The 26,131-nt window shown below is 28.7% G+C and overlaps 1 protein-coding gene across 1 annotated transcript; it reads left to right on the top strand.

Annotated features, from left to right (window-relative positions):
* The first annotated feature begins 10,612 nt into the window (after positions 1 to 10,612).
* On the top strand, positions 10,613 to 14,722 carry LOC114195241 (cucumisin-like). Its single transcript, XM_028085644.1, has 10 exons — positions 10,613 to 10,816; positions 10,906 to 10,994; positions 11,812 to 11,906; positions 12,006 to 12,249; positions 12,338 to 12,854; positions 12,978 to 13,075; positions 13,217 to 13,435; positions 13,507 to 13,618; positions 13,711 to 13,924; positions 14,018 to 14,722. Exons 1-10 carry the CDS (start codon positions 10,736 to 10,738, stop codon positions 14,542 to 14,544), a joined length of 2,196 nt encoding a protein of 731 aa, XP_027941445.1. The 5' UTR covers positions 10,613 to 10,735; the 3' UTR covers positions 14,545 to 14,722.
* The last annotated feature ends 11,409 nt before the right edge of the window (positions 14,723 to 26,131 follow it).

Consider the following 26,131-nt stretch of genomic DNA (forward strand, 5'->3'; position numbering starts at 1 on the left):
GAATACGAAAGAGGTGAATTATGAGAAAATGTATGTGATGTATATGTATATATGTGTATGCACATTGAATTCGTTTGATTGATTAAGAATGTTGGTCCGTGTCAGTGCGTAATTCCTTGGGATCTCTAGGTGAGATTCTCAGGGTCATGCTTCAGTGGTCGGGACGTAATCCCATGGCCCCTGTTAGTGGGTGTCCATGGTGGTGCCCCATCTGTATAACTAGGTAAGGATTCAAGGTAAGGTTGCATCCTGACACTCTAAGGAGTCAGTTAGTCTCACCTAGAGCGGACTGACTCCTGTGGTGAGAGTAGCAGGAGGCTTGAAATTCATTAAGGGCTAACTTTGTGGTGAGAGAAATTGATTCATTGAAACACTTGTAACACATAGCTCGGGGGTGAGCAGAGGTATCCACCACAAGTGCAAACATCCGCTGAATCCGACTAGGTTATATGTATCCGGATGAGTCGAGTCTTAGTGTATTGGTTGGAAGGTCTTAACATGCATGTGTGATGTGTGTATAATGGACTGTGAATATGTATATGATTACTTTGGCTAAATGGTTTTGGCTCTAGCTTACCCTTGCTTGTTTGATTGTGTTGTATGTTGTTCTTCTACTTTTGCGATGATCATCAATTTATTGATGGGAGCAGATGCGAGAGGTACTCGAGGTCAACAGGGAAGGGATTGGTTCTGCTGCATAGTCTACTTAGGTTGGACTTCATGTTTTTTTGGGCTTTTCTTTAGGGCTATTGCCCATGTACTACTTTGTTCTTTAGTACTCTATTTACTATTGTGAAGTCCTTGGATTTCGTTTGTATCCGACATCGTGGTGTGCCTTGGTTTCTCCTAGCATCCTCTAGATATTGTCAGGAGTAATGTTTATACTCCAGGGCTTGTCACTAAATTTCTATATGTGTAGCATTTCATTTAAATTAAAGTTATTATTTAAATGGGGTGTTACATTGGGCTTAAGTCAATTTTTCTCTCATAAATCCATGAACTTTGTGTGAATTAATCTAAATCTCACATTAATTAAAAATAAGAAGATTGCTCATAAATCTATTAAGTTTTTGGTTCAAATTGATGTTAAGATTGAATTCAAGTTTCATTTGTATTGTGTTTCCAGTAAATTCTTCATTTAAAATACCTGTATATTTTTTTTTCTTTTTTTTCTTAAAAGAAAAGTGTGTGTGATAAACAAACAGAATCTATGAATATATATTTGCAGAGTTTTTAATATGAAAAATGTGTATAGTATTTTTAAAGTAAACATTAAGACAAGTATATATACAAATATATAAATAATACAAATCAGGTATTTATATCCCAAGTTAGTAGACTACATATGAAAACTACTGAAACTTATGTGCCATTTAGAATTCATCTCACAGGACATTTGTCTACCACAAGATGTTAGTTAGTGATGTAGTAGTAAAGGAAAGTTTTTTTCCACCCCATGTAGGATATTTATCTATTAAAAAAGAAAGTTAAGGCATTCATAAAAGTAAAACACAATTTATACCATGAAGGTAAATACCAAGTCCAATTTATAGCAAATTTAAGGGAAGGAAAAAGATACAACAACCAATTCATGTTTAATCTATTTTAAGTATTTCTAATTGGTAAAAACATGGTGCAAGATACAAAATATATATTCTACATTTTTTTTTCTTTAGTTTTTTAAAAACATTGTTTTCAAAATAGCTTTCAAATAGCGTAAAGTTACCTTTAAATCCGACACAACCATAAAATATACCTATTAAATCCTAAATAAAAAGTGAGTATTTTTTCATAATAAACTGAATCAAACACATAATAAATTTATCATGTTGCTTGTTGAATGGGATTATATATAAAGTCTTTTATGCAAGTATAATCCATTGTCTTATATCGTAATTGATTTATCCTTGCTTACGTGCACAACAAACATCACAAAACACACAAATTCCACATTTATTATTACCAACAATCAGCACCATACTTATGATACCAACAATAAATTCTCCTGATATTAAAATTTACGATGTTTATTAAATTGTATCTTTAAGTGACATTTTCATTTCAATGCTTCTTTATTTTTATCACAAAAAAAAAAAAAAAAATATATATATATATATATATATATATATATGAAATTATGTACAATATTTTTCCAAATAGATTGTCCCATGATATATGATAATACCATACATTTACAATTCAAATACTCATTTCCTATATATTCCAAACTTAATAATGATGTTCATTATTCATAATAGATTAACTATACAAATTATCTTCCTACATGATGTGCTTACTTCAATGTCTAGTGTCATGTGTTATGTCCATCAAGTACTTATGTTAAATAAGGTTTTATCAATACCATTTAACTGAACATGACTTTGAAAATTTGAATTTCTTGCACGGATTTTTTGCACTTAAAACTTCTTTGGAGTGATGTTCTCTCTTATTGTGTATTTAATTGGTTTTAGTTCTCAAAGATTTTGACCAGATTTTTCTCCTGGATAATGAAATGCATTTATTTGAGTTAAATATGTTTTTGGTCCTCAAATTTCACTAAAAATTAGAATTAGTCATTCTTTGAAAATTTAGCCTAATTTAGTTCTCAAACTTTAGAAATGCGTACATTTAGTTATTTTAATCAAATTTTGTTAAGTTTATCTGACATTTCAAACGCATTTCATGATAGTATTTGAATTGTTTACACCGTTAGACACATTTTGCTTAAATGGTAACTCAAATATTATCATAAAACGCATTTAAAATGTCAAATAAATTTAACAAAATTTGGAGGACTAAATCTACATTTTTCTAAAGTTTGAGAACTAAATTAGGCTAAAATTTCGAATGATGACTAATTCTAATTTTCACTTAAAATTAAGGAACCAAAAACATATTTAACCCTTTATTTTATTTAATATCTTTAAAAAATTATTAATATATAATTTAAAATAGAGTGACCTAAATGTATAAACAAAATTTAAAATAATATTATAAACCATATTTAAATGGTTGTATTTCTATGATTTTACATTTGTAAAAGTATTGCCTATGATTAATATAGCTTAGGCAATAGTTTTACAATTTGTGCTTAAATATTTTTTGTTGCTTGTTTAAAACATACGATCACAATTTTATAATTTTATAAGTGACTTAAAACAATAAACCACAGTGTAAAGAAAGTTGTTTTATTAAAATGGTTAAGTGTCGTCTATTATTATATTTTAAGTAATGGTTTTTAAATTTTGTGACCTAAACAAAAGAGTCATTGCGTAGCATAGCCGTAGGCTACCTTCATGACCATGAATTCGTTGCTTAAAACTTAAAGAGCACTTTTAAGGTTAATTAGACCACAATTTTTCATTATTGTTTAAAATATTTTTATTGTAGTGATATTAATGAATTATAAACAATAAATTTTAAAATAATTGTTGTTGAAGGCAAGTGACAAAATAAAAGCATATAAGTTGGGTTTTACAAAAATTGAATATAATTTTTTTATATTAGCATATTTTAAAAGCAAAACTAACTATAGTGCTGATTTATTTAAAAGTTTATTTATAATAAATATTTTAAACAAAAATCAATTCATCCTCGATAAGTTAATAATATGAATAGATAATTTGGTTAACATATTTAATATTTTAATAGTTATATAATTTTTAATATAATAATAATATTATTTACAAAAAAAAAATATGATCTGTTTATATGAAATATTGTTATATATGTTTAAAATAAATGTTTAACATAAATAAAGTTTTGTGAAAGTAACTTGGTTCAGTTTATTTAAGAAAAAACTCTGACCGAACGAAAAATAATTTTTTTATTACCAAATTTTGATAATTTTTTTTTATAATTTTAATTGTTATTTTTTAAATAGTTTTTTATTTTTTTAATTCTTAATATTTTAAAATTACTTAAAAATATCACTTAATGTCATAAGAAAAAGTTGTCAAAAATTAGTAGTTAAAATATGGAGTGATATATTCTGACCTAACTTGATATAAATTAGCAGCAATTTTTGTCCTCTCTAAACCAATATTTTGGCAAGTTGGGAATCAGAGCGCATATTTGCATGGATCATACGCATGAGTGTATATAAATATAATAAACATAATTGAGAGATGTAAATGATTGAATCTGCTGTCAGATGACAAAACTGAATTATTTGACAAGAAATTTCCACCCAATTTCCTCTGTCTTTTTCTCCACTTAAATATAAATAGAAACATAAAAAGTGGTTTAGTTCATTTTTAAAATATTCCTATTAGAAATACCATAGTTAACCATTAACTATTTGACCAACGAAAGTTGGACCAGTAACAGGGAACCACTTCATGTTATGAGTACTAATTAGAACTGAAAAACCTAACGTTTATCAGATATAATTAATTTGTGCATAATTTAAAATTATTTAAATTACCCTCAAAATACATCTTATCTTAAAGTGTGTGAATCTTGTGGGGAGAAATTAATTAGATGTAAAATAAAATAAGAACTCAAATATCACCATTTACTGACACAAGAAGATATGTGAGAAACCAAGCTGCAACAACTAATTTTGTGGTCTTCTGCTAAGTTGTTCCAGAAAAGAGTCAATTTGTTGATTATTGTGTAATGATTATGAAAATGGACCCGCAAACTACAATAAATATGAACCAGAATGTGAAGGTGGATAAGGAAACGTACATCGGTTACGTTCCAATCCAAAAACAGTTGTGTGATTAAATGATTTTAAATCGACTAGAAGAAATTTGACTAATATGAAAAGAATAAAATTCAAAAATTTGATGTTTTAAATATAAATTTCTCTCGTGTTTTATTGATAAATCTTTTCAAAATATCTATTAACCGAACTATATTTCCGACATAATAAAATATAATAGTTTAATTTTATTTAGATGTGGAATCTGATGTTGATTTCAACCCCACTTGGTTTGCTTGCTAGCTGTACCTGGCATGTGACATGAGTCCAAAAGAAATTTTTTTCTTTACTGTTATCATTTGTTGTTGCATGTTCCCAATCATGTAACTCAGAGATTCCAAACATGCAAACCCTCTTTGATTTATTGGAAACCATAAAAATTATTGTTTGATCGCTTCTATATTAGGTATCAAAATGCATCAATTTCCGTTGACCCACGCAAAAAATTACAAAACAAATATCACTAAACATTTTGTTACCTAAATATAATTGGAGAATCTCGTTCATCATTTGAAATTATTTAACTATATAATTATATCATGAAGTTCAAACCAGCAATGTCTTTCCGAAACTGAAACAAAATATCACTTTATGAGTGAAAAAAAAAATTACTGTGAAACGACTACTTTCTCAGAGTCTTCGGATGAACATATCATGAATGTTAGATTTTCTCCAATTTTTGTTTTTGTTGAGTTTTTCATTGAGTGACACCAAGAAAATTTAGTATAGATATTAAAACACCATCTTAAATTCAAAATTACATTCATTTTAATTTTACTTTAAAACGAGTCAATATATTTACATCTTTTTTATAATAATAAAAAATAATAAATGAAGGCTAAAAAAGAGTAGTTACTCACAACAAAAATCAATTGTTTCTCTTTATAGAATTAATTATACTCTACAAAGATCTTTACATGTTATTATCCTTTCATGTTTCACATATAACTAATGCGGAGAAAAAATAGTAAGGACTAACTTTCAGTTATTGTCTGTCATAAGAAGATTTTAAGAAGATTTTGATTTGCTTTTTAGTTTCAAAATCCTCACTTTCTACATTTTGATGGTATATAGTATATCATGTAGAAGATTGCAAATTTGATGACCCAAAAACACATAGCACATGTAAAATTTATAGCATTCTCTGTCCATCAAAGAGTAATTATCCTAATAAATTGTTGCCAATTATATGAAATTAAAGTATCAGAATTTATGCAACAATTATCAAATTGATTGACATATTTGGAAAATTTTCAACATTCCAATCTTCAATCTCTCACAGGTCGATAACTTCTCAGATATCGTCCTCTTCCGACCATAATGAGAGATTGTGCATGCAGAAGACACTTTGACGCTCAAATTAGTCAAATGCGTCATATGGTTGGTTATGTTGCAATAATAATAAACATAATTAATGTACATCATAGAACTTATTATTTATACTACTATTTATAGGCCCTTACCTGGATGAACCTAGGCCACGTGACTTAATTATCTACTAATCTTGCTAGAAAAGCAAGTAAAATTAGTAGTAGATATAGTTTTTAAAAAGATGTTGGAAATCTCACATCGACTAGAGATAAGACAATTTCATAGTATATGAGTGAGGGTGCAAACCTAAATTTATAAAGTGATTTTGTAGAGTTGAGTTTGGCTTCAAAGTTTACTTTTTAATATGGTATCAAACATGTTAGAACCTATCCTAGAAAGTTTTTTTAGACATTCTGTTTCATCTGCTATGGGACCACCTATCTCATTTCTAGTCTCACGCACGAGATATATATATATATATATATATATCTCGGCGTGATATAAGACAATTTCATAATATATAAAAATTTCACTTTTTAATGAAAGATGGTGCTCGATTATATTATTATTATTATTAAAAAGTTAAACTACAAATAGCTTTTAAATAAACGAGTTTATCTCTCTAAAACTAATCTTAGAATCTCCTCTAGGTTTCTAATCAAACCTTTTGTATTAAGTCAAATGAAATATACACAAAATTGAAGATTAAATTAAAATAATGGATTTTAAAAATTAAATAAAATGTTGTATTAAGAAGCATAATGAATTGAAATAGCGGAAGAATATTATTTCGATTTTGAGTTGGTAGAAAAAAGAGAGTGGTGATTGACCCGTGAATTAAGGTGCACAAGTATGTAAATGTTATGACTAAGGAATTGTAGTTTGAAAGATACATGGTGCATATCTAACACAACTTTCGCTCTTTTATCATTCTCAATTAGAATCCATGGTGCCAATCTCTCCAATTTCTCAACTCATTCATTTTTTCTTTTTTGTCGTTATACATGACTTAATTAACTTATTTATTTATTTTCATTATAAAGGACTTTTTCATTATAGGGAGAGGCATGATGACATTAGGTTTTATAAGAAAGAAGTTTTACCGGAGAGATACAACACCAATAAGACCTGAGTCTAACCACATAAGATATTGACATCACTCTCAATCCAAAAACTTAAGACAATGAGTTTATGAGTCTTTGTCCTTATATATTGCTCTCTATTTCTTCATTTCTAGTCAATGTGGGACTTGACTCACTTGGATTCTTAACAATCTCTTCTCAAGAGTGAGTCCATTCAACACATTGGTACGAGAAGAAAATTCGGGGAAAAAAAGAAGAAAAAGTAGGAGTGTGTGAAGGTATAAAAAGAATTGTATCAATAAGAAGATATAATATAACCATGATTATAGTTTGACCTACTGTAAAAGATAAATAAAAAAAAACAAAGTTGACTTCATTTATAAGAGTTTATACCTCGATTCACTATAACCATGTGAAAAAACTATGATAGATATTTGTTTATAAGTTACTGTTATCTGAAAAAAAAAATACTATCCAATTTAATGTCTAGAAGAACTGCAGTGAATTTTATTTTCAGAATGTAAAAATAACCAAGGCAATGAAAACAGATTGACATCTAATTTCTAAAATAAACAGAGAAAATAAAACTAGTTAATTAATATGTTTGGCGATATAATTTGAGAACAGAGATAACAAATAAAAAATATCAATTGAGTGCTTCTAATTTTAAAGAATCAGTCTCTTAAAATTATGGTTTGTAACGTTTTTTCATAAATATTTATAAGAAATATTTTTTTAAAATTAGAATTAATGTATATATAAGTTAATTTTTAAAATTTTTATACTATTTATAAAAGTTGTATTCTCTTAACTTTTTATAAGTTTGTTTGTAAAAGTATAATTTGTTTTTGTAGTTTTTGGGATCATGAAACCCTAAACCACAAAAAAGCTAAAATATGAGCCTAAATTTTGTCATCTCCAAGCCAATGTTTCGCCGTAAACTAATAGAAAGTGAATAAGAGGTATAAATGATTGAATATGATGTCAGCGACCTACGTATTTCTAATGAAGGAAGATGACAAAATTGAGTTAAATATATTCTTAGACAACGCATTTCTAGCCAATTTCCTCTTCGACTTTTCTCCAATTAAATAACAATCACTCATTATATCTAAGGTTCTACAATTCATTCATCAATTTGTTTTGTCATTTTTCATTTCGTCGTTACATTGATAGAAGGAATAGTCTTTTTTCAATTAGTTTAAATAGTATGTGTTCATTATGTATTTCTAATAATTTTTTCTTAAGAGATTTTTAAGTACTTTTTATGTATCTTTTAATATTTTTATGATTTTTAAATTATACGTTAATTAGTTTTTTCAATTTTAAAAGAAGCTTAAAAAATCAATAAAATAAAAATTCTTAAATATAGTTTAAAAAGTTCTTAAATAATATTTGTTTGAAGTATAATAAATAAAAATATAAAAGTAAGAGTTTTTTGAAAATTTATTAAATTTTTTATCGTCAAAATAAAACAGTATGAATTTATTAAATATAATTAGCCACACAAAAAGATATTATAGCAGCAGCTACCAAAAGTGATTTAAGAATATTTTATAAAAATAAATCTGATTGGAGATGGTAGTTAACAAAGAATATTCACTTAGTATTTGACCAAGAAGGGGAAGCAATTGGAACAATAGCAATGAACCATTTAGATGTGATGCGTGACTATGAATTACTAGAGAGAGAGAATGAACTTAGCAGTTTCCCACTGGGAACCAAGAAAATAACGTTTATAAGATATATAATTTATTTATTTGCATATATATATATATATATATATATATATATTAAAAACTATTTAAAATTACCCGCAAAAGTATTCAAATTAGTCATGCGATTGTTTATTTAATTACTTTTAATCTAAATAGTTAATTATATAGAAAGAATAATAGTAGTGGACTATTCATCTTCTCCAACTTTCATAGGAGAGAAAAATAAACAATCAAAAGGATTTATTATTTATGAACTAAAAATTGACTAAAAGTATTTTGGTCAATAATTAATCAATGCACTAGACTGCTAGAACAAAGTCTTATTAAACAAGATATATGGATATAAAAGAAGTGGACACCGTTTTTTAACATTAAACTTTTTTTTTTCATTTGACATTATCTCTTATTAGTATTTACTCTTTTTTTCTTCTAAAAATATAAAAATTAATTTTTAGTAAAATTATTTTACTCTTATAAAAATTATCAAATAATCGTCAAATAATATCAAAATAATTTTTTCAAAATAAGTATGTCAGAGTCGACTAAAAAAGGTATTTGTAATATATGAAAAATAACTCAGAGTACGAAAGATGTTGTGTTATATTTTTTCATATATGAGTTATGGTTATTTGAGATTGTGGTTTTATATTATATGACATTAGTTTTATACATTTGACACAATTTTTACTCCAAAACAATAGAAAACGAACCAGAATAGAACTATAGAACTACTGACACAATCACATCATGCAAAAAAATAGATATATATTAAAAAAAAAAAGATTAACACCTCCCCTAACCTGAAATTTCCACTAAAATGGTTTCCCGAGCATTCCTCATTTTTTTTCTCATATGAGTTATTGAGAGATTGTGGTTCTATACATATGACTTAAGTTTTATACGTATAAGTCATTTGACACTACTTTTACTCTAAAAAATTTTAAGACAATGGTGTTATGGGTTTTTATTCTTATATAATGTTTAAATTTCTTTATTCTATCCTATGTGTAACTTTTTTCTATCCTATGTGTAACTTTTTTCATTAGACTATTTCAAACAAAAAATTAATTAGATGTAAAATAAAATAAAAATTGAAATATTTTGGATTTGCAGAAACAGAATGATACTTGAACAACAACTAATCTTGTGATGTTTTTCTGACATGTTGGAAAATGGTAAACCAATGTCCCGAAACGAGTGAATTTGTTGATTAGAGTTTGATGATGAAATACAGAGTGCAGGCATTTGATGATTTAATAGCCTCTTTCATGTATGTATAGAACGCAGTGAGCACGTCTCAGTCTAACAACATTCACGGATGTTTGTAATTAAAACTTTTCTCCAGACAATAAAATGGAACATTTCAATTTAATTAGACGTGGAAATGCCTGTGTGTCTGATGTTGATTTCCCCTGCTAGCTGTAGTTGGCATGTGACATGAGACCAAAAGAAATGCTTTTCTTAACTGTCATCAATTGTAGTTGATGTTCCACAACAAAGAAACGGTTTTCCTTAACATGATTTATGTTTTAAGCGTGAAGTGTAGAGTAGAGTAGATGGAAGTAATGAATAAGTTAAGAGTGTTGTTGTTGGATAAGTGTCATCTCAATTAGCAGAAACTAGGGTGTTTGCTACCTTCCAAGAACAAGAGCCCCACGGGCCAATCTTGTATTCTTTTTTCCTCTCTGTGTTTGTTTGTAGACTTTTCTACGTTATGTTTGAACCGTTCAACTAAGGTTCAAACCTTTCATATTTTATCTCAAAACACGTCTTGCTTGATTGGTGGGACGGGAGAGAAAAGATAACTCCAAATGCTGCAAATCAATCAAGCATGGATCATACTATGTCTCTGTCAATTGGCGTCTATATAAACTGACACCGCACCAACCACTTGCCTGCACTGCAACCTTCTCACAATGGATACTTCTCTCCGTTTCTTCATACTTCTGTCTTTTGCTTTATTTCTTCAACTATGTCACTCATCATCGCCACTCAAGGCAAAACCTATCTCTCTTCATTCACCATTCTCTTTTCTGTGCTTCTTCCTATGTGTCTTATTTTTTATATAACTTTCTTCTCAATGCAGAGCTACATTGTCTACACTGGCAATTCCATGAAGGATGAGGATTCTGCGTTGGCTCTTTATTCAACCATACTACAAGAAGTTGCAGACAGGTAATAACATATATCAGAATAAAAACAATTTTAGACCCCACAATTTTTTATCATACGGTTAGCCACCAGTCAACTGAGAATTTGAGAGTAATCCCCTTCAACGTTGACGTCGTGATAGATGCACAGATTCAATGCCACAAAAGTAAACTCGTCAAATAATTTATCACTACAAAAATCATTTGTGATAAAGATTCTCTCTCTCTCTCTCTCTCACTCACTCTCTCTATAGAGTTAAATTTACTGTACATCGAAATCTTGAATAAAGAGGAAAAAGAAAACTGAGAGTTTCATGATCGGATTGTGACCCGAATTATTTCCTAAGCTACTTGGTCAATTTATTCAACAAGATTCCACGAACTGAAGGAAGCTGTATTGTTTTTGGTACACAAGAAAAAACACTTTTTTCTTATTGGGTTATATCAGTACCTGGCTGTTGTATAGTGTCTCGTGAAACGGAACCCAATATGATCATATCATTATAATGATTATATTGCTACTTTTGTAATAGCATTAGCACTCTGTCTCACTTATTGATGACAAATTCAATGAATGATTTTACTAGAATTGGTAAGCTAAAATGTAACTGCATCATACCATCATCAGCTTTGTTTGGTAGAAAATAATAGAATAAGTCTAAAGAGGAAACTACCTGTTACTTTTCCTCTTTCTTTTCTGCATTAACAGAAGGAAAGTTGAAAAGTAGCTATTTTTGGATAGTTTCATTATTTGAAGAGACAGAGTGAACCAAACATGCATCATTCATTAATTAGCTTGTTTTTCTTGCCTTCTCTCTTGATTTATATACTCACAATTTCAGCAATGGCGAGCCCAAGTCAGTGCAGCAGCACTACAAACGAAGTTTCGGTGGCTTTGTTGCTAAGCTAACGGAAGAGGAAGCCAATAGATTGGCTAGTATGCACAAAAACTATTCTATCTTCTATTCTCTTTAAATCATATCTTTCTTTTCTTCTAGGACTAAAAATTTGCTAACCAAGAATTGTCGCAATGCAGGGCATGAAAAAGTGGTAGCTGTCTTTCCCAATCAAAAGAAGCAACTCCATACAACAAGGTCATGGGATTTTATTGGCTTCCCACTAAACGTACAAAGAGAAACAACTGAGAGTGATGTCATCATTGGAGTGCTTGACTCTGGAATCTGGCCAGAATCTAAGAGCTTCAATGACGAAGGATTCGGTCCACCACCTAGTAAATGGAAGGGCACCTGCCAAAGTTCTAAAAATTTCACGTGCAACAAGTACGTAGTTAATATTGTAGTCATTCAAAATATTCAGAGGCACACAAAAAGTACACTATCATTAACACATGTTGCTATGTTGTTGTAGCAAAATCATTGGGGCTAAGATTTACAAAGCTGATGGATTCTTTTCCGATGATGACCCAAAGTCTCCATTAGACGTAGATGGTCATGGCACTCATACAGCATCAATAGCAGCAGGGAATCCAGTTAGTCAAGCAAGCATGTTAGGCCTTGCTCAGGGAACGGCAAGAGGTGGCGCCATAAAAGCGCGCATTGCTGTGTATAAAGTATGTTGGTTAGATGAAGGTTGTTCTGATGCAGACATTCTTGCTGCATTTGATGATGCAATTGCGGATGGGGTTGACATTATATCGGTTTCTCTTGGAGGTTTCAGTGATGAAAACTACTTCAGAGATGGAATTGGCATTGGAGCATTTCATGCTGTGAGAAAAGGAGTGTTGACAGTAACTTCAGCAGGGAACGGTGGTCCAAAATATGCCTCCCTTTCCAATTTTTTGCCCTGGTCAATTACTGTGGCTGCGAGTACCATAGACAGAAAGTTTGTTACCAAGGTTGGATTAGGTAACAACGTTACCTTTGAGGTAAATTACCTACTCTGTCCTAAACCATGCTTCATAGGTTGATGATACTGACTTCAAACTTTGAAGACCTATTTACTTCATATACATTGTTACATTAAGTCAACTTCTTCGTTCCATGTTTAGGGTACCTCGATAAATACATTTGACCTGAAGGGAGAATTGTATCCTATAATCTATGGAGGAGATGCACCAAGCAAAGGCTTTGATTCATCGTCATCAAGGTAACAATTCTTGATATCCGTTAAGATGTATAACATTATGGCCAAACGAATAACTATACAAGTACAAATAATCCTGCGAGTTCCAAACTACATTCTAAAATGAAATACTCTGTTGTTAATGAAAATGTTTCCAAAGTGCAGGTTTTGCTTCAGCGGTTCGTTGGACAAAAAATTAGTGGAGGGTAAAATTGTTCTGTGTGATAGCAGAAGCAAAGCGACAGGCCCTTTCGATGCCGGTTCTGTTGGGGCATTGATACAAGGTCAAAGTTTTAGAGATCTTCCTCCTTCTCTTCCATTACCAGGATCGTACCTCGAATTGAAGGATGGTGTCACTGTACTTGCCTACATTAACTCCACAAGGTATGAACTGAAGATGCCACTTGAACAAGAGTGTAGAGAGTCATACTTGTCTAATATGCATATTTTTGCAGGACTCCAACTGCAACCGTATTTAAGACTGATGTGACAGAAGATACAATAGCCCCTGTTGTCGCCTCTTTCTCTTCAAGGGGTCCAAACCCTGTTACACCTGATGTTCTCAAGGTACCTTAATTAGCTTTTCCATGGCTGACTTAAATCATTTATCTTAATTACCTGTGAAAAAATGTAATCAATTTTTCTTATACATTTTGTAGCCGGATTTAGTGGCTCCTGGAGTTTCAATTTTAGCTAGTTGGTCTCCAGTTTCCCCTCCTTCTGATGTCGAAGGCGACAATAGAACATTAAATTTCAACATCATCTCCGGAACTTCAATGGCTTGTCCACATGTTTCTGGGGCAGCCGCATATGTGAAGTCATTCCACCCAACATGGTCTCCTGCTGCTATTCGTTCAGCTCTAATGACAACAGGTAATACTAGAAATGAAATGATGATGAGACATATATATATATATATATCAACACCATACTTTCTGCTAACTCTCTTCATTGTTCATCTTGCAGCTAAACAACTTAGACCCGAGATTAACCTTTACGCAGAATTCTCATATGGGGCAGGCCAAATTGATCCTTCCAAGGCTGTGTGCCCTGGTTTAGTATATGATGCTGGTGAAATAGACTATGTAAGGTTTTTATGTGGACAAGGGTATAGTTCAAAGATTTTACAACTCATCACAGGAGATAACAGTAGCTGCTCTGAATCAAGTTCAGCAAGGGATCTAAACTATGCGTCGTTTGCACTATTTTCCCCACTCTCGAACTCCAATAAAGTAATAAGTGGGAGTTTTAACAGGACTGTTACAAATGTTGGGTCAGCAACGTCGACGTATAAAGCTAACGTGATTGGTCCTGAAGGACTGAAAATTGAAGCGAACCCGAGTGTTTTGTCATTCACTTCTCTTAACCAAAAGCTCTCATTTGTGCTCACCATTGAGGGAATAATAAAGGAACCTGTGGTATCAGGCTCTTTGACTTGGGATGATGGTAAATTCCAAGTGAGGAGCCCCATTGTTGTGTTTAACACAGCATAACGGCCTAGGTTGATAATGCATTAAATAAGTAGAAGCCGATGCATAAGGCATTTGCAGGTTTTTCATGTATAATAGTAGCAAACACCCAAAATGGCTTATCTCATCTGATTTATTATGTAATATTGAAAGCGTTCTAGTGGCAGTAATTGAATGAGAAATTCAAGTTGTTACCTGATTCTCCAGTTATCTCAACACTTAATTGTGTTATATATACAGAGAAACCAAACCCCCCTGTTAGTTGTCTACTCAATTTTAAAAGGTTTCATTATTTTTTTCGAAAAATGTTCTGTTTTTTTCATTTTCATAAACAACAGTTCTACGCTATATTGGGCCATGAATAGGCCCATAACGGATAGACAAATGGCCTATCCATCTTAAATTTAAGCAAGCGATCCAATTTTGTACGCACCTCCATCTTGTGACCAGCTGTTATTAATAATTATTAACAAATTTTATATGAATATTTTTTTTAATATTAAACGTTAAAATAAAATTATTAGTAAAAAATATTAATTATTAAATTTTTCAAAATTTTATTTTATATAATTTTAATTTAAACTTATAAAATTAAAGTTATTTTTAAAAAATATTAATTTTTAAAAATTTATGTTTTGGTGCTACTTTTTTTAATTTTTTTTTTTAAATAATTTTATTTACATTAATATTTTAGTAAATAATTTAATTTAAATTTTACTTAAAAAATAAATTTTTATCAAATTTATATTTTACATATATATTTTTATATAATTTTATTTAATTTTTTAATAAAATAAAATATAAAAATATCTACAAATAGATAGAAAAACACGTGGATATTTTTACATAAATATCTAAGAAAAACATGTGTTATCTCTATCTTTTCTCATTTCTTTACTATTTTTATTTAGATTTAAGAAGATATTGAATCGATTTGTTTTCTTATCACAACGTGATATCTTTTATTGATTTAAACAAGTTAAAAATATATCCATTTATCTATTCTGAAACGTCCTAAATAGAATTAGTGTTGACAATACGGGTTGTTCTGTACTTGGTCTGTAAAATGTGGATTGGATTGACTCTTTCTGTTTTCAAAATGCGAGCTCAAAAGTCTGGGTTGTTCCACATTGATTTTTTTTTTAATTTCTTATGATAAAGCTTACAATGTTCAACAAATTAATAAACTTTAACAAGTTCACAAAACTAAGCAAAAGCTTTTAGAGAGTTAATGATAAATTGATAATCTACATTTTCATTATATCCACATTCATACTTTGACTTTGATATGCTCGAATTATTCAAATTTTAGCACATTGAGAAATACATAATACTTGTGTTTTCTACTCATAGAGGAATTTGAAACGTTCATGCAAAAGTCAAAAAAGAAAGTAACAAACATACACAAGTTCAAATTTATTTTTTTTATGCGTACCGCAAGCAAACCTACCCCATTCTACCTTTGGGCTACGTGGACTATGGATTATGCGGACCAAACTTTTGTGAGTCAATGAGTTTAATATCTTAGAATGTCCCACATTTTTCGGTGGACCTGTGAGCTGACCTGTCAAACCAAACTCACGCTGTCACTCTTAACTAGGACTCCAAAGAATAGTGTATGATTCAAGATTATAACAAAAAAAAAAGTGAGAGATGGTGAATCTTTCGTGGGATATAGACTCTTAATTCCATTTGAACTATGAAAACTATTCATTTCATCATAAAAACCCACCCTACCCTTCTTTTGGTAGTATGTGAATAATATAGGTTTTGTTAGTATCTGCTATCTTAACCAGTCATTTGAAGAGTTCTCAAGCATTTTCAAGAAGAGAGAATCCACTAGGAAGAACAGATTCTTTACCCACTTGGTTAATACCAACCTATTTTTTTTTTTCACCCTAAAACTAAAATATAGTACATTTTTTTAGTTCAAAGAAGAATTTGATTCTCTGGAAACGAATTAAATAACTTTATATTTTTTATATCATATTATTGATGTAAAATATTTATTTAAAACCTTTTTTGTCAAAAAAACTTATTTAATTATCATCAATGGGATTTATTTTAATTATAATTTTCTATTTATAAAACTTAAATCCCAGACTTTTTCAAACAAAATCTATATAATATTAACACGATCAATCACGTAATCATTTTCTCGTATTAATAACCATGTATAATTAAGTCTGCATTTAATTTTGGACGTGAAAAATTGGCATTGATAATTATGTTAACATAAATTAAATTATAAATTACATACATCTTTCAAGAATATACATATAATGGTTGACATGTTTCTATCCAATAATTACTCTCCACACGTTTTTCTGATTAGTCCACCCCGTTCCTTGGCCACAATCCAAAGTTTTAAAGGCCGAAATAATATTGCATGGAAAATAATTTCAAGTTGACCATAATGCTAGATTAAAAAAAGCACATGCTTAAACCACAATTGTCATACTTGAAGGTGACTATTTATCATTTTCGTAGTAATTATAACGTAAGTATTTTTGTTAAACATTTGCTGTTTTTTTATTATGAGATGCAATGTTATAAATTGAACAACTTTAATAAGAAAAGAACTGTTATAGAATCCACAAGAATCATTTTAGTTCAATTCAACATTCACGTTACATATTATTTCGGTATACTTTGCTTTCAATTCGGGAATTTAGATTTTCAAACATACATACATATATATATATATATATATCCATCAATATTGCTTAACTATTTTTTTATTATGTCATAGTAAGTGTTTTATATTAATAGTATAAAAATCATAGTTTCTTTCCACTATAATATTTAAGTTTCTTTAGAAAAAAAAGAAGAGATATATGCTAATGAAAGATAATTTTCCTTCAAATAGTAGTTTGTAAATTAATGACATTATTTTATAGTGATAAAAGTTAGTGGAGTAAAATGAGTTTGTGGAAAGTGTAAAAAAGGGAGGTTTGTGATGAATGGAGTCAAGAAAACTTAAAATAAATGTAACAATTCACACTTAGTTATACATAATTCTGATTTCACACTCTTGATTGAACAGGGAAAACAACGACCGAAAGGAAGAAAAGATGGCGTTGTTTACGGGCCATTTATCATCTTGCGCAGGCTATAAATAAATACTAAATAGTTTAAATTATTTAAATTAAGAGAAAAAAGAAAAGAAAATGAAAGTTTAACTTCTCTTTAATTTCCACCACAATTATGAATAAACCTCTCAAAATGGGTAATCCAGCCCGACCTACCACAGGTTGATAATTTAGTGAGTCAACTCAATCCGACTTATTTTTTAACGAGTCAAAAAAATTTAAATCCGACCCGGCCCACCACGAGTTGGCGGGTTAAACGGGTTAGCTCACTGGTTCACTTAATTAAATTTTATTTTTCAGTCAAAACTAAATTGTAATTCTAATTAAAATCTAAATAAACTTTAATACAATCCAAATATAAACCAAAATAAAAAAAAATACAAATTGTTTATGTGTTGGGTGAAAAAATAACTTGATCCAAATGTAAAACCCAACTTAATAAACAAAATAAAAAACACTTGTGTGATCCTTTTATTTGCGGGTTGACTCACCAACCCGGCTCACCACGGGTTCAACCTAGATGAGCTGGGTTCTAAATGAGTCGGGTCAAAAATCAACCCGTATTTGTAAAAAAATTTCAACTCAACCCAACCCAAACCCGTGGTGGGCCGGATTAACTCGCGAGTTCTAACCTATCTTGACAGCTCTAATTGTGAAATCAAATCGAATCCGAGATCCGATTAACATACTGAATTACGGATTAAAAATCTCTAATTATGTAATTTGTTTAGTCCAGTCTAAAATAAAAAATATTTATTTAACATAATTAAACTATTCTAAGTATAAAATAAAATTATATAATATATTTGTATATATATATATTTGTGCTAGAATAACACAAATATATAAATAAGGCAAATTTAGCAAATATAGATTATTAATATTTTTAAAATTGATGTACGTATAATAGATTCAAGATATAATATATTTATAATTAATTTCTTTTTCAAAAATTTATTTATGCATAATACCAAATAAACTTATGCTAGACATAATACAATTAAAAGATTTTGAACTTCTTTTCCTTGAGATTGAATCTATTGCTTTTACATCTCTAACACATACAAAAATTATACACGAATTAGTAAATCATTTTTTTTATAAAAATATTTTATTTAACTATTCGATATGTTACAAAATTTAAAAATTAATTATGAAACGTAGGCTTGTGTATACTGCATAAAATTTGTGTTGCATCGTAGATACACTATTAATATTTTTTATATTTTGTTAGCTCGTGAAATATTAAAATTTCATAGAAGAGTTTGTAGGAAATTCATTTTTTTTTTAATTTTATAAAAAAAGTTAAATATGTTTTTAGTCTCTTAACTTTCACTAAAAATTTAAAAGTAGTCACTCCTTAAAACTTTGATCAAATTTAGTCCTCCAACTTATATAAATGCATGGATTTGATATTTTAAACTAGATTTTGTTAAGTTTATTTAACAGTTTCAAGTAGATATGTTTTATGATAACATTTCACTAAATCTAATTAAAAAGACTAAATTCAAACATTTATAAAATTAAGAAACTAAATTAGACCAAAGTTTCGAAGAAATACTAATTCTAATTTTTAATGAGAGTTAAGGAACTAAAACTATATTTAATCTTTATAAAAAAACAAATAAGAATCCTGCAAAATATATAAAAGTTATAGTAAGTATATATTTAATCTTTTATATATATATATATATATATATATATATATATATATATATATATAATTTAAAGTAATATATAATATTTTATATTAATTGATGATGAGTAAAAGGAAGCCATTAATATAGAAAATTGAAGAAATTGACTGATGGAAAAGAGATGCGAGAGATCCTCTCTTGAGTGTGATAAAAAAGGGTAAAAAAAATTACAATTTATTTTTCTTTATACATAATTATGAGCTTTTTGGAGATGATAAAATTGAATGCCTTCGGTTCCCATAACCTTCTTGTTCTTTCATGTGTATAGATATTATATATATTTATCAAGTTTCTTTATATTTCTTTTGATATATGTGAGATCCTCAATTTATAAACTTTCGTAATTAAACTAGGTCTAAATTTTAGATTGACTACTTGATTAAATTATAATAAATTATTCTTGATATATATATATATATATATATATATATATATATATATATATAAATATATATATATATATATATAATATTTGGATATTTTATGTTTGTGATATATTATTAAAATTTGAATAATTAACTTTGTTGATAGTTGTTGTTGTTTATAACATTTAAAATTGATGTTTTCAAACTGCTAAGATCTTCACTAGTATACAAAATATAAATCAAATATTTAACTTTTCCGTTCTTTATTAAATAAAGTCTAAAGTATTAAAAAGTTAGAAAAAATATATAAAAATATACAAAAATAAAAATATGATACTGTCTAGAACACATAAACTATAACATTAAAAAACTATAACACATATATAATTCATTATACCTAAAAATATAATGAATTATATTATCAACATAACCAATTATGTTTAAAAGTATAATACACACTGTGCAGGTATAATTGATTATACATAAAATTATAATTAATTATATCATGAGGCATAACCGACTATATCTAAAAGCATAAGTGACTATAAGACACGTTCTTTTCAATTTGTTCATGTTATCATAATGGACACGGCATATCAATGAGAATGTGTTCATTTTACTTGTAATTGATTTGAAAAAGGTAATTATATATCAAGAACCGGATTGGTATTCGATTTATTTATTCTTTTTATTGAAAATGAGCGGAGTAAATTCTCAAATATTATTTACAGAGCAAAGGTTAAAAATCATAATTTCAGAAATGATTAATAATATAGTATTGTTCACAAGCTTTTATACACCCACCGATATGGTAGTTAAAAAGTAAATTTTCTGTAATTGAATGGTTAGGTTCTATAGTTATTCACTTTTGTGTCTTTATTCTCATTTTTTTTACCTCTCATCTCCTTCCTCGTTATAACATTTATGAGAAGTTTGTCCTTGAACGAAAAAAACAAAAAGAAAGGATAAATTCAATAAAAAGAAAGTAATAAAAAATAAAGGGAACGGAAAAGTCACAAAGTTGAATATGGGTACTACTGAAGATAGCATGGTTTCCCATTTTGACCTAGGAAGACATGACCAAAAAAAATTCCAATTTCAATCGTTTCAAATTGATGGAATGCACCCGTGTGCAAATAAATCACCTCTTTGGCTACTTTTCAGTCAAAATTATCAATCAGGTTCCACTCGGTAACCCTCGAATATTCTACTTTTTTTTTTCTGTAACATAATTTTTTAACTATTAAATTTTTGATAATTTTTTCTTATAATTTTATATATTATTTTTTAAATAGTTTTCTATTTTTTTATTTTTTCATTCTCGATATTTTAAAGCTATTTAAAAATATCAATTGTATTTTTCACTTTAGTCTTCACCCGTTTATAATTTTAAAAATTAAATGAGGTCTCTTTATTTCACTCGGTTAAAATCTTGTGATTTTTCTTTGCCCTAACCTTTTTCTTACGTGTTTTACTTTCTGCTACTATAAGAAACATGTGATAATTGTGATGAACATGAAATTTAAGACTATTTTTATCTAATCTAAAAATCTACTTACGTAAACACTAGGAGATATATGTTTTTATAATAATTATTATATATTATTTATGTAAATACGGTGACTTGGCTTATTAGCTTCAGTAAATATATTAAAAGCCTAAAATATACTTCAATAGATTTTTTTTAAAAGCTTAATTTTTTTTAATGAACAAGAATATACCAGACCATTTAAATTATATATTGAATATAGTACATAAAAGTAGAGCGACTAGAAGAAATTATGTCTCATTCACACAAAGAAGTTACATCTTCGACGAAGTTACCTTACCTATTTCCGGCAACTTACTAAAGTATTTGCTCTATTAATAATAACATTTTGGAATTTTTTGTCTAAGTTAAAATTAGGTTAGTTGAACACATCATCTTACTGCTACTCAACCAATAGAGTTACACTCTGTTAATAGTATCATGTGAATTTAACCTCTAACAATTATGGCTAAACTTTTTGATTAATCTTATATATGCATACCATCATATACATGTTATTAGTTAAAAATTTAATATATTTTTAGTCCTAAACTTTAGCTTAAAAATCAACAACTTACAATTATATTTTATTTTCGCCCTCAAACTTTAATAAAGTATTGCTATATATTTAATAAAACGATACATATAATGTAGTATAAAGTCTTACGTGGTTGAAAAAAATATAATAAGACTCCCAGTTAAATAATTTATCGGAAAATTACACATTGAATACCGAAAACTAAAAACATATTGTGCACTAGTACAAAAAAAAAGTCCCTCTTTTATTGGTTAATGAGATTTTTTTTATTGGTTGTATTTTTTACTTATTCAAATAATATATAAAGTGGAAATTTTTTTTATTGGTGGTGAACTCATGTAAAACTTTTACGTCCTAATCACAATCCATGTAAAAAGTTTTATGATAATTATGATAAGATAACCATATGTTGAAGATCGAATAATTTCAATGTAAAATATTGTTATAATTAATATAAGGGTTAAATATGTTTTTAATCATTTAATTTTTAGTGAAAATTAAAATTAGTTACTTTTCAAAATTTTGACTCAATTTAATCTGTCAATCTTAGAAATACGTAGATTTAGTCATTTTAATCAAATTTCGTTAAGTTGATATGATGTTTCAAACACGTTTCAGGATAGCATTTGAGTTGTTCACACTATTTGACACATTTCTGCTTCAATATTAGTCAGAAACGCGTTTCAAACATCAAATAAACTTTAAAAAAATTTAAAAATGAAAGATTAAATTGATTCAAAATTTTCAAAATGATACAATAATTTCAATTCTCACTGAAAGTTAAATGACCAAAATCATATTTAACTCTTAATGTAATTATTTGTTACAGATATAAACTGGTATTATTCTAGACCCATGAAATTGGATAGAATAATATATATAGTAGACGGTAAAACTTATAGGTGAAGCAACTTCATATTCAAGTTTAAGTTGACAAAGCTGAATGTTAGAAGTCCTATATCGACTAGAGAGACAATTTAATAGTATATAAGTGGGTGCAAATTTTACTGTACAAGCCGATTTTGTAAAATTAAATTAAACTTAAAGTCCACTCCTTAATATAATGTCAAAATTATTTTTAAAAAACATATAGTTGCACCCGCTATCTCTGACCGTGCACAATTTTTATATGAATTAATTTACGTGTTTGAAGTTTCCTTATACGTGCCATTAATCTTCAAATTACATTTGTGATACATTGGAAGTTGCAAGTGATTGAATAACGAAGCATAAAAATTCAAAGAAAGCAAAGTGAGTTGAATTTGATTGTGAATTCCCCAGCGGACCCAAGAAGACGGTAACGAAGTCTTGATATATGATGATCAAACGCGTGGATTTTGACTATCACCATACGATTCCACTGTTCTAGAAATTCTTTGTAGTTTTGTTCACTCCAATAGTCCAAAGGAATCAGAATGTGCATTCCCCCATTTTATAAAGAACGTACCCTCAATCAAGGGTTCTTTCAATCTTCTTCAACTTTTCACTCTCCTTTCGTGTCTCTTGATCGTGGCTTGTGCTGTTTTTTCTCTTTTCTGCTCTTTATAGCGTGTGGCCACCGCAGTTCAGAAAAAAAATGCTCACTCAAAATTGGTTTATGCTCTTCTTTGTTTGTCTCCTAATAATTGCTCGCAACTTATCTGTCAACCCTAATACCGTGGAAGCAACTCGGGTTCTAACCATCAATAGAAACAGAAGCCACTTTAAAGGTGAATCTATCTCTATATATGCGCACGTGTTTCTGCTCTTTTCTCTTTCTTCTTTTCTTATCTCCATTGGTTCTTGCAGAATATGTAGAATGTTTATAAACCTGAAATGAATGTTGATTATTAATGTGTGTAGGGTACACAAAACGCCAAGTTTATTCCACTCTGGGGATGGTCTGCGAATGCTGTGATGGTAAAGCTGGAGAATGTACAACCACATGGGATGATGCTTGCTCCAATCTCAAGTGCCATCCATGGAAATATTAGGAATTCAGATACACACTCATAAATAAATAAATAAAATCAATATGACTCATGAATGCACTATGATCATCATATACAGTAAAACCAGCAAAAGTTCAGGTATATGATTATGTTAATTATACCAAAATTTAATTAATAATTGTTATCATTGATATTGTATTTATATGAAGTGATTGTATGACTTTCTTCAACAATTTTAAAGTCGTAGTTATGATTGAAATGTATCATAGTTATGATATTTTCAGCATTAACTTATCCTCTATAATCATTACATAGTTTATTTAAATTTTAAATACCTTTTTCTATTAGTTTGTTTGTTAATTAAGTTAAATATAGTATTTTATTATTAAAAGTATAAAAAGTTGGTTCTCAAAATATGATTTTGCTGTACCATAAATGAAGGAGGTATAAATTATGTTTTTAATGTCACTCAAAGTTGAGAAGCTTTTATAGTTTTTTCTATCAGAGAAAATTAGTTATATTTTTATATAATTAGATAGGTATGAATGGTGTACATAATGACATATAACAAACATATTATCAGTGAAGTTAACATGAGGTTAAAGGAGCAGTGGAAAAATAATAGAGAAAACTTATATTCTTGCTACTTAATAGTCAATTCCATGAACTTAATAAATTGGAACACTAGATTATATGTAATCTTTGTTTTCCTTTAAAATTAATATTGTTCGTGAACATTTAACTAAACCTAATTAAAATAAACTAAATAAAACAATATGATTGACATGTCTGTGTGACGGTAATAAGTGTGATTTCTGCCAAATCCTTGAATTTCTTTTGTCTTAGATTGAGGCATGTGGCTTCGTCAAAATGCATACTATATAATTCATTCGCACAGTTTAAAGGTTTTCGACCATTGAAAAAAAATGCAGAAAGTAAAGAAAAAAAAAACTAAGAAACCGTGATTTTCGCAAAAACCTTCAAATTCTTTAACTTTTTTATTATCCGGCCACTCAGACTAAGACGTGTAGCTTCACAAACTATAATTCGTTCGTTCGGTTTAGCTTCGCAGTTCTGTTTCATGAGAAAAATGTTTCATGGTGTGAACGAAAATAGATGAAAAGTGATTAAGGCATATACTTAAATTATGGTTTCCCTTCCATAAGAAAAAAAAGAGGCTAAAAGTACGAATTAAAAAAGATTAAATGTACGAAAGGCCTATAAATGTAAAATTAAACTAGCAGTAACAGCTGAATTCTTAACATATTCTTTAATTTATTTCATTTTAAATTTAAGTATTTCATAATTCAGATTAGGAGTTCTTCTAAATTCATATTACACTCAATAAAATATCATGATGAATTAAAGTTTCAAGTCAATAATATAAAATCACAATAAATTCAAGAATTTAAAAATTTAAAAACTGTGTTTCTGCCATCGGACCATCGGTCAAGCAGACCAATGACAAACGACTGCAGACCATCCACTACAGGCGGATCATTAACTTGAGACGTTGATGTGACAATCTCTCCCAAATGATCTAAGGGAGCTCGCAACCGAACGGCGCCCACGTTCATTATACATTAACATGATATTTATATGATGAATTACACAAGAATCTTATACATTAATTGTAATATTTAATATCCACTAGTAACTAACTCACACTAATGTTTTCTTTAATTTTCATTACATGGATCATTATTTTTCATGTTTAATTAAAAAAAAACTAAAAATTACTCACCTTCTCATATATATCATACAAAAAGAAGATTTATGGAGTTGAATAAAATGAAATCTATATGAATAGATGAAGAAGAAATGGGGTGGAAGTCATGGACGATGTCTTTGGTGGATGGCTGCCCTAGCCTTCTCTTTTCTACACTTCTTCCCTTATTCTTTTTCGTGTTTTCTATACTCTTATACGAGATTTAATTAAATAGGAAGTGTTTCATATGTCATTCATTGATAATAAGTATTATAATTTTTCCTATAACTATTGTAAAAACTAAAGAAAAAACTATAAAAATAATCATAGTGTTTAGAAAATTAAAATAGGTGAAATATTATACTTAAGAAATTAAACATAAGTGTTAAACATAAATAACACTTATCGGTATTAATTCCTTATACGGATTTATCTCATGTCACATTAATATATTGTCTTTCATATCAAAATAATCCTTTCCCCTCTTCGGAATCATGTACCTCCCACGCCTACTCAAAACCTATTATGATGATGAAGTGGGTGCAACACGGCAATTCAAAGTAGTTTTTACTGATTAAAATAATAGGTTTAAAATAATTGTTGAAGTATAAAACATTACTGGTTGAAGGGGTAGCTAATAAATATTTAAAAAGTGAATTTTTGTGAAGATTATAATCCTTGGAGAAGGGTGTTTGAAAGAGAAGGTTGAAGGGCTTGGTGGCATATTCCAAAATTCTAACACTTCCGACAAT

Source organism: Vigna unguiculata, chromosome 1 (genome assembly GCF_004118075.2).
Source record: "Vigna unguiculata cultivar IT97K-499-35 chromosome 1, ASM411807v1, whole genome shotgun sequence".
Taxonomy (NCBI): domain Eukaryota; kingdom Viridiplantae; phylum Streptophyta; class Magnoliopsida; order Fabales; family Fabaceae; genus Vigna; species Vigna unguiculata.

Coding starts and splice junctions, on each gene's coding strand:
- LOC114195241 (XM_028085644.1), top strand. CDS start 10,736: ATGGATACTTCTCTCCGTTTCTTCATACTTCTGTCTTTTGCTTTATTT. Junction 13,619..13,710: donor TTACACCTGATGTTCTCAAG/GTACCTTAATTA, acceptor TACATTTTGTAG/CCGGATTTAGTGGCTCCTGG. Junction 13,925..14,017: donor TTCAGCTCTAATGACAACAG/GTAATACTAGAA, acceptor TTCATCTTGCAG/CTAAACAACTTAGACCCGAG.